Source organism: Orycteropus afer, unplaced genomic scaffold (genome assembly GCF_000298275.1).
Source record: "Orycteropus afer afer isolate SDZICR_OR568_19922 unplaced genomic scaffold, OryAfe1.0 scaffold00145, whole genome shotgun sequence".
NCBI lineage: Eukaryota > Metazoa > Chordata > Mammalia > Tubulidentata > Orycteropodidae > Orycteropus > Orycteropus afer.
Genome location: NW_006921732.1, coordinates 4,737,067 through 4,745,799, shown reverse-complemented (window position 1 = coordinate 4,745,799; position 8,733 = coordinate 4,737,067). Strand labels below are relative to the sequence as shown.

The 8,733-nt window shown below is 40.8% G+C and overlaps 1 protein-coding gene across 1 annotated transcript in view; it reads left to right on the top strand.

Moving 5' to 3' along the window:
* LOC103201249 (cytochrome c oxidase assembly factor 7) overlaps nt 1-1,684 on the top strand; it is a 30,125-nt gene extending 28,441 nt beyond the window's left edge. Inside the window, exon 3 of the mRNA XM_007945904.1 lies at nt 1,236-1,684. Within this exon, the coding sequence (XP_007944095.1) occupies nt 1,236-1,684 (449 nt within the window). The remainder of the gene's footprint in view (nt 1-1,235) is intronic.
* The last annotated feature ends 7,049 nt before the right edge of the window (nt 1,685-8,733 follow it).

Below are 8,733 nucleotides of genomic sequence, written 5' to 3'. Positions count from 1 at the left end.
ACCTTCCTTCCGAGGAGTGGCTGGTGGGTTTGAACCGCCAGCCGTCTGGTTAGCAGGCAAGTGTCTTAGCCACTATGCTACCAGAGCTCCTAAGGGGACAGGAGGGGAGGAGAATTTGTTATGGTCAGCAATGGTAATTGGGGTGTGGGAAAAAAAAAAGAAAAGAAAAGATTAACACATTTGATGTCCCAATATACAAGACAGATACTGTTATTCTGATTTTATAGATAGGGAAAACCGAGCCTCACAGAGGTTAAGTAACTTACCTGACTACATAGTCAATAAGTAATAGACTGCTTTACTAGCTGCAGAATAATCTAGGCTTCATTAACCACTGCTATGCTGTCTCACTAAGTTAAAATGACATAACTTACAAAAGAAAAAGGTAGAGGGAAAGGAGTAATAGGAAGCCATGTTGGTCCTTTCCTTTTCATATCCTATTCCAACTACTTGGAACAACCTCCACATCTTTTTTTTTTATCCTTACTTTATTCCATTAGATCAGTGTTCATCTGTCACTTACTTCTCCAGGGAGGCTTTCCTTGACCTCACCCACTACCCTACTCATAGTAATCTGTACTTTTTCTTAAGGTATCTGCGTACTTACATATTTATTTGTATGGTTGTTTAATGTCTATTTCATTAAACCATAAGATCTGTAACGGCAGGGACACTGTTCCCCAGGACCTAACGCAGTAGTTGTCAGATAATAGGCATTTAGTATGTGTTTCATGTCATTGAATGCTTATAAGAGATCAAGTGCTCACTTTAACTCCATGAGGTAGATATTTTCATTCACATTTTTCATCTCCTTTACATGTTTGAAGGAGCCTTGGTGGCATAGTGGTTAAAGCATTCAGTTCAAACCTACCAGCCACTCCACAGGAGAAAGATGAGGCAGTCAGCTTCTGTAAAGGTTTACAACCTCGGAAACCCTGTGGGTCAGTTCTGTTCTGTCCTGTAGGGTCATTTTGAGTTGAAATTGACTCATTGGCAATGGGTTTAGTTTTGTGTTACCTGTTTGGGCTTCTTCATAAGATACCATTTGAACAAAAGATTCCATGGCCAAAAAAGCTAGAAAGTCTGTGCATTATACCAGGCCACCTTCCTTTTCTGCTACTTGATTTCACAGTTTTATAAATTTTATTAAGGAATTCTTCCCTAACTTGGGCCTGAGACATTCAGGTTCTACCCTGGCTTGGCTTTACTTTCTTCTTCCCTTTCTTTTCTCCCAGGTGGACTGACTCAGGACCTGAAAGCTGCTTCTAACTGCTTTTTGATGGCATGTGAAAAGCCAGGAAAGAAGTCCGTGGAGGCGTGTCACAATGTTGGTCTCCTGGCACATGATGGGCAGGTCAATGAGGACGGCCAGCCTGACCTGAGGAAGGCCAGGGACTACTACACAAGGGCCTGTGATGGCAACTATGCTGCCAGCTGCTTCAACCTCAGTGCCATGTTCCTCCAGGGTGCCCCTGGTTTCCCCAAGGACATGAGCCTGGCATGCAAGTACTCAATGAGAGCCTGTGACCTGGGCCATGTTTGGGCCTGTGCCAATGCTAGCCGCATGTACAGGTTGGGGGATGGTATTGATAAGGATGAGACCAAGGCCGAGTTGCTAAAAAATCGGGCCCAGCAGTTGCATAAAGAACAGCAGAAAAGTGTCCATCCTTTAACATTTGGGTAGTGTGGCCCACCCTTGGAGGCAACAACTTGAAGCAGGGAATCTTTATTTCTGAAAATTGATGCAACCATTGGAAGTCAATCTTCTGGAGCAGGAAGGCTTGGGACTTGATGCTAGTAGCTCTGGTTACAAAGACCCATTGCCTCAGAGTGTTACCTTCTGGGATATAACCTGCAAGTTCATTTCAGTCAATATTCCTTTATCTGGGTATGTTCTGTGAAGACACCCACATTTTCAGAGTCTTAGCTCTCAACTCCTGCAGCTCTTCAAAAAATAGGAGCAAGTTTGAGAGCCATAGACATGTTGTGTGTGTGTGTGGGGGTGGAATAGCAGGAAATTGGAGAAATTAGAAGTCACAGGACCTGAAGGAATCATACGTTATTATTATTAGTACAAGTAATAATTATTATGTACTTATATTAATAATAATAAGCATTATTATTACTAATATCAGTGGAGAGGGCTTGAGAATCAGGAAGTGTCTTAATTTACATAATAGAGAGCTTCAGAAGTTAAGAACAGCTAAACAGTCATGACAGCCACCCTCTGACTTGCATCATCATCATTGTAGGCTTCCTTTTGCCTTTAGAATAAGATCTTTAAATAAATTCAGAGGTCAGGAGATATCCACAACATAAAGGTTAAAGGTTATTAGCTTCTAAATGTGGCTGAAGTGGATGAAATATAAGCCTGCCTTCCTCTAGAGAAGACGTCCATAGTTATAAATTAGCACCCCCAGTCTGCTCACCTGACACTGTTCATCATGTTGAGAGAGCAGATTATTCCCAAGGCAACTTCAGCTAGAAATTTGTAAGCAAAGACCTTGTGACACATTGTGTCCCCTGAATAAATTATTTTCATTTATTAGTCGTTTGTGTTCTTACTAGTGTTCTCTCCAAGGCCGAGTAGGGGAGAGAGCAAGCTCTTCGTGGTGGTTGTGCATTTTGAGGATGTTTGCTTTTTCTCTTATCTCCCTAGTCACTAGGGGGCGAGATTGTAATTTTCTTGTTGGTGACAGTAATTTCTGTCACTACCTACTGCTTGGGACTTCCAGTTTTGCAGCTGTCCTGGAAGGAAGGCTTGCTGTATGGATGAAGGTTTGTAAGCCCAGATAGCCAGCTTCTCAGATTGATAGAGAAGAGGGACTTTGCCCAGAGAAGAGGCTTTGAAAGGCATCAAGTTCATTTAAAAAATGTAAAGTAGCTTTTTGGTGTGCTTAAAAATAAAAGGTTTGAGGTTTTTGGCTATAGAAGTAATATGTTCTCAGTAAATGCACTTCAGATGTATAGAAGAGGGGAAGGAAGAAACAAGTTACCTTTCACTATCCTTCACCTTGTGACATTCTTTGGCCTAGTGGTAGTGGTGTTTAATCATTATTTAAAAATCTCAACTTTTCAATCAACTAATAAATTTTGTAATTCTGAAGAATTAGGTTAACCTGATTTTTGTATAGTGGGTGTACTGGGGCTTTCTTTTATAGACCAGTTCCTGCCTGGGACTTCTGCTGGTGCCTCCTTTCCTTGGGTCACGTGTTGAAATGGGGCTGAGAACAATGGAGTGAGTGTTGACAGTAACAGAATGTTAACATTTCACAAAAATTATTAAAACAATAATACTGAGGTCCAAGGCCATTTCATACTCATGCTGCTGTGGGAGGCATTGGGTACTTGTTTTTGTACAGTTTTTGAGGCAGGTTGAAAATGCGTCTTTCAGACTGGTCACAGCAAGCAGTATCACTCTGTCTTCTGGCCAGCAGGCATTAAAATCATCATTAATGACTTTCCAGTGTTTTCTTCCCTGCCAGGCTTGGGCTAGATACAGGAAATTCAGAGATAGTCTGGATAGTCTAATGGGGAAGAAGATTCATACTTGATGAGTGTTTGTGTTCTCTGTATGTTCTCATTAAAGTTTTACAGTACAGTGATCAGTGCTGTGAGAGGGAAGCAAGAGTTCCAGAGAGGCTGGGAAAGGCCAGAGGGCCTGGGGATTTGGATTTTTTTCTTAAGGATAATGCAGAGTCACTGCAGGGTTTTGAGCAGGGAAAAGAGATGGATCACATGTGAAATAGAAAGATGGCCCAAGTGTGGAAGATGGAAGGAGAAAGGCTGGAGGCAAGGGAGACCTGTTAGGAAGTTGGTAATAAGGTTCAGATGAGAAATGGTTGGTTGGACTTGAGCTGAGGCAGTGTCAGGCATGGAGTAGAGGAGGGGGACAAGGGAGACAGAAACAGCTAAATGAGCAAAATTTAGCCTTGTGGGGGTGGGGAGAGGGTGGAGTCAAGAATAGGGGGAAAAAAAGAAACCGTTTCTACTTTGGGCAACTGGATGGACAATGGGAGCCATTCACATTGATTTAGAGCCTGTAGGATGGGAATGGGGACAAGAAATTTATTTGAGCTGTTTGGTGACAACAATTTTTTTTTTTTTTAATTTATAAATAACTTGCATTTTGGTTTGTTAAAATCATGTGAAATTAGATTGTTAAATGTTGAAAGTTTTGTTACCTTTTTATTTACCACAATAAAAATAATTTTTAAAAACAATTTATGAAATTGCCTGAAAGATTTTGTGAAAGGCCAAGTGGCAGAGAGAAAAATGCCTATGGACTTTGGATCCAGTGGTTGTCAGCAGTTCTGGATGGGTCAAAAGACAGACTAAGCATGTGTGTTTAGGGCACCTAGCCAGGAGTGAAAAAATAAATATAAGTGGGAAAAAAAATAGTAATTTAAAAAACATTAAGTATTCACTTTGGAAAAAAACAAAACAAACCCTGAAACATCTTTGACCTCTTAACAATTGTTTTACAGTTGAGATCTCTCTTATTTTGGATTTTCCATTAGGGCAGAGAGGCACCAGATTCTTGATTCTTACTTAGGTCCAGAGATCTTAACTTGGGTTCCAATCTGGATTTTGCCTTTTTTTTTTTTTTTTCTGGTAAATATACAGGTAACAAAACATTTGCCATTTCAACAGTCTTCACAAATACAGTTCAGTGATACTGTGTTTATCATGTTGTTCAACTATCACTATTAACTTCTCAGATTTTTCTATCACTCTTAACAGAAGTTCATTGTTCCCCAAGTTTTGTGTCTGTCTTTTCACCCTTTCCCATCTGCCCCTGATAACCACTAATAAACTTGGATCTCTATATACTTGCCCATTCTAGATATTTCATATAAGTGGGATCATATATATATATTGTGTATATGTGTGTGAGTGACTTATTTCACTCAGCATAAATTTTTTGAGGTTCATCCATGCTAGATTTGGCCTTCTGTTGGCTGTGTGATCTTGGACAAGTACCTAACCTTCTGGGCCTTGTTTATGTCACCTCTCAGTTGGGGTAGTGCCTTCAAATAGGGTCATTAGGAGGATTAAAGATTAGCTCTTAATCATAATAAATGTTTGTAAAAAGATTTTACAATTAGATAATTGTTTGCTTTCCAAGAATCATTGTTAGCTTATGAGGGAGTCTCGCTTTTAAGAGGCTGCCTTTGCTGCCATTCTTTTAATATCCAGAAAGCTGGTGAGAAGGCTTGCTAGGGGTATTGACATCACAAAACAGCTGCAGAAGACAGGTCTGGTGAGGAACGCAGGGTCTCCTGCCTCCTACCTCCTCCCTTCACGGTTGCCCCAGTGGAAAGAAGTTGCTGAAAAGACTTGCACCTGCTGGGGGCCCAGAGCAGAAAATATTCCCAGTTGGTGCCCCTCCCTGGTCTTGAGAAATGGTGATTGAATTACAGCATATTTATTACACCTCCCACTGTTTGAAGGGGAAAGGCCAAAATTCTTTGCTCAACATACAAGTCTCCCCACCCCCATGATATGGTCTGTATCTTCATTTTTAGCCCTGTTTCATCACTCCTTGTTCACACTTTCGGCTTCTGCAGCACAGGATAACTTGTAGCTTGGCACCTCCACCAAAAGGGAAGCAAAACAAAAACAGTAACAGCAAAAACCCAGGCTTTTTCTCACTGCCATCCATTTGCTCAGAGTTCCTCTGTCTGGAATGCCCTTTCACCTTCATTTTTTGAGTCTGGGAAATCTCTTCATACTACAGGCTGGGGTAGAGACTTTCTCTGTGCCCACTCACACCCCAGGTGGCCATCCATCACAACACTGATTACACTCTGTTACCTGTTCTTATTGTCTCAACTCTGCTTAAGACAGTTCCAGAAGAGCAAGTGCTTGGTCAACTTCGTCTCTCAGTGCCCAAAGTAAGACTGGACACATACTAAGCCATCAGGAGCTGCTTGCTGAGGTGAACAGCAAGAGTGGCACCTTAGCAGCCGCCTAACCATGCCAAAACACATCAGACCAAGACTCCCCTTCACATCCAAGAACTTTTGTGAGCCACAGGTTGTACTGTTTTTGAACTTGTCAAGAAAAGCTCCTTATCTAAGCTAGTATGGCTGAAGCACCTAGTTGATCAGTGCTCTTCCTTGGGATTTGTTCAGGAACTTTTATTTTTTTAAAAAAGAAAAGATATTTTAAATAATGAAAAAGGACCTAGCACAGCACTGCCCTGGCAACCTAAAGTACTTGCTCAAAAACTACGAGTGCTAATAAACCAATATTCATTAATATCCTCATGGTGAAAGATCACAAGTCCAACTATGCCACAGTTGTCTTGGGATACTGAGAATTAGAGGTCTTCCTTCATCATGCTGTTGTTAGGTGCCGTCGAGTCGACTCTGATTCATAGCGACCCTATGTACAACAGAACGAAACACTTCCTGGTCGTGTACCATCCTCCCAATCCTTGCTATACCTCAGCCCATTATTGCAGCCACTGTGTCAGTCCATCTTGTTGAGGGTCTTCTCATCTTTCGCTGACCCTCCGCTTTACCTAGCTTTACCTTCTCCAGGGAATGGTCCCTTCTGAAAACATGATCAAAGTAGGTGAGATGAAGTCTGGCCATTCTCGCTTCCAAGGAGCATTCCGGCTGTACATCTTTCTTTTTTTGATTTTTGGCAGTCCATGGTATTTTGAGTATTCTTCACCAACACAACTCAAAAACATCAACTCTTCTGTCATCCTCATTAACTGTCCAGCTTCCACATGCATATGAAGAGATTGAAAATATCATGGTTTGGATTAGGCACACCTTAGTCATCAAAGTGACATCTTTTCAACACTTTAAAGAGGTCTTTTGCAGCAGATTTGCCTAGTGCATTACAATGTCTGATTGTTTGCTACTTCCATTGGTGTTGATTATGGATCCAAGTAATATGAAATGTTTGACAATTTCAATCTTTTTCTCCATCTATTATGAGGCTGATTATGGGTCTAGTTGTGAGGATTTTTATTTTCTTTATGTTGAGGTGTAATCCATGCTGTAGACTGTAGTTTTTGATCTTCATCAGTAAGTACTCAAGTCATCTTCATTTTCAGCAAGCAAGGTTATGTCTTCTGCATATCGCATGTTGTTAATCCTCCAACCCTGATGTCGCATTCTGCTTCATATAGTGCAGCTTCTCGGATTTTTGCTCAACATAGAGATTGAGTACGTATGGGAAAAGGATACAACTCTGACACATACCTTCCTGATTTTAAACCATACAACCATGCAGTATCCCCTTGTTCTGTTTGAACAACAGCCTCCTGGTCTATGTACAGGTTCCTCATGAGCACAATTTACTGTTTTGGAATTCCCATTCTTTGGAATGTTATCCATAAGTGGTTATGATCCGCACAGTCAAATGCTTTTGCACAGTCAGTAAAACATCTTACTGGTATTCTTCACTTTCAGCCAAGGTCCATCTGGCATTAACAATGATATCCCTCATTCCACGTCCTCTTCTGAAACCAGCTTGCTTTTCTGGAAGTGCCCTGTCAATATACTGCTGCAACTGTTTTTTAATTATCTTCAGCAAGATTTTACTTGTGTATGATAGTAATGATATTGTTTATTTCCACATTAAGTTGGATCACCTTTCTTTGGGATGGTTACCAATCTGGATCACTCTTCCAGTCAAGTTGGCCAGGTAGCCGTCTTCCAAATTTCTTGGGATAAATGAGTAAGTGCCTCCAGTGTTGCATCCATTTGTTGAAACATGTCAGTGGTAATTCTGTCAATTCTTGGAGCCTTGTTTTTGGCAAATTCCTTCAGTGCAGCTTTGACTTCTTCCTTCAATACCATTGGTTCTTGATCATGTGCCACCTCCTGAAATAGTTGAACATCAACCAATTCTTTTTTTTTTTGTATGGTAACTGTGTATTTCTTCCATCTTCTTTTGATGCTTCCTGCATCATTCAATATTTTTTCCATAGAGTCTTTCAATATTGCAACTTGAGGCTTAATTTTTTTCTTCAGTTCTTTCAGCTTGAAGAATGTCAAGTGTGTTCTTCCCTTTTGGTTCTCTAACTCCAGGTCTTTGTACATTTCTTTATAATAATTGACTTTATCTTGAGCTGCTTTCTAAAATCTTCTGTTCAGCTCTTTTATTTTGTCATTTCTTCCACTTGCTTTAGTATGCTCCATTCAAGAGCAAGTTTCAGTCTCTTCTGACATCCATTTTAGTCTTTTCTTCCTTTCCTGTCTTTTTAATGATCTTTTATTTTCTTCATGTATAATGTCCTTGATGTCAGCCTACAGTTCATCTGGTTTTTGGTCATTGATTTTCAATCTCTTCCTCAGATGGTCTCTAAATTTATGTGGGATATAATCAAGGTCATATATATATATTTTAATTTATTGTGATTTGGGTGCAGATTTACAGAGCAAATTCACTTTCCATACAGCAGTTCACATATACTTTGTCTCATGTCACTGACCACAGTTTACCACAATGCAACAGCTCCTCTTCCACTTCCTCCCCATAGTTACCTCTTCCCAGTGACCATCCCTCCATACTCTCCTGCACCCTGAGCTGTCTCCCTGTGCATAAGCAGCCCTTCCTTGTCCCATGATTGTTCTCTCCAGAGCGTGTGTGTACTTAAGGTAAATGTTTAACTCACATGCCTATACATTCTTTGGCTGGCAACCACAGGTGTGGGTTCAATTCCAGACCTGAAGGGCAGCTAGGGGCCATAGTCTCAGTGGTTCCACC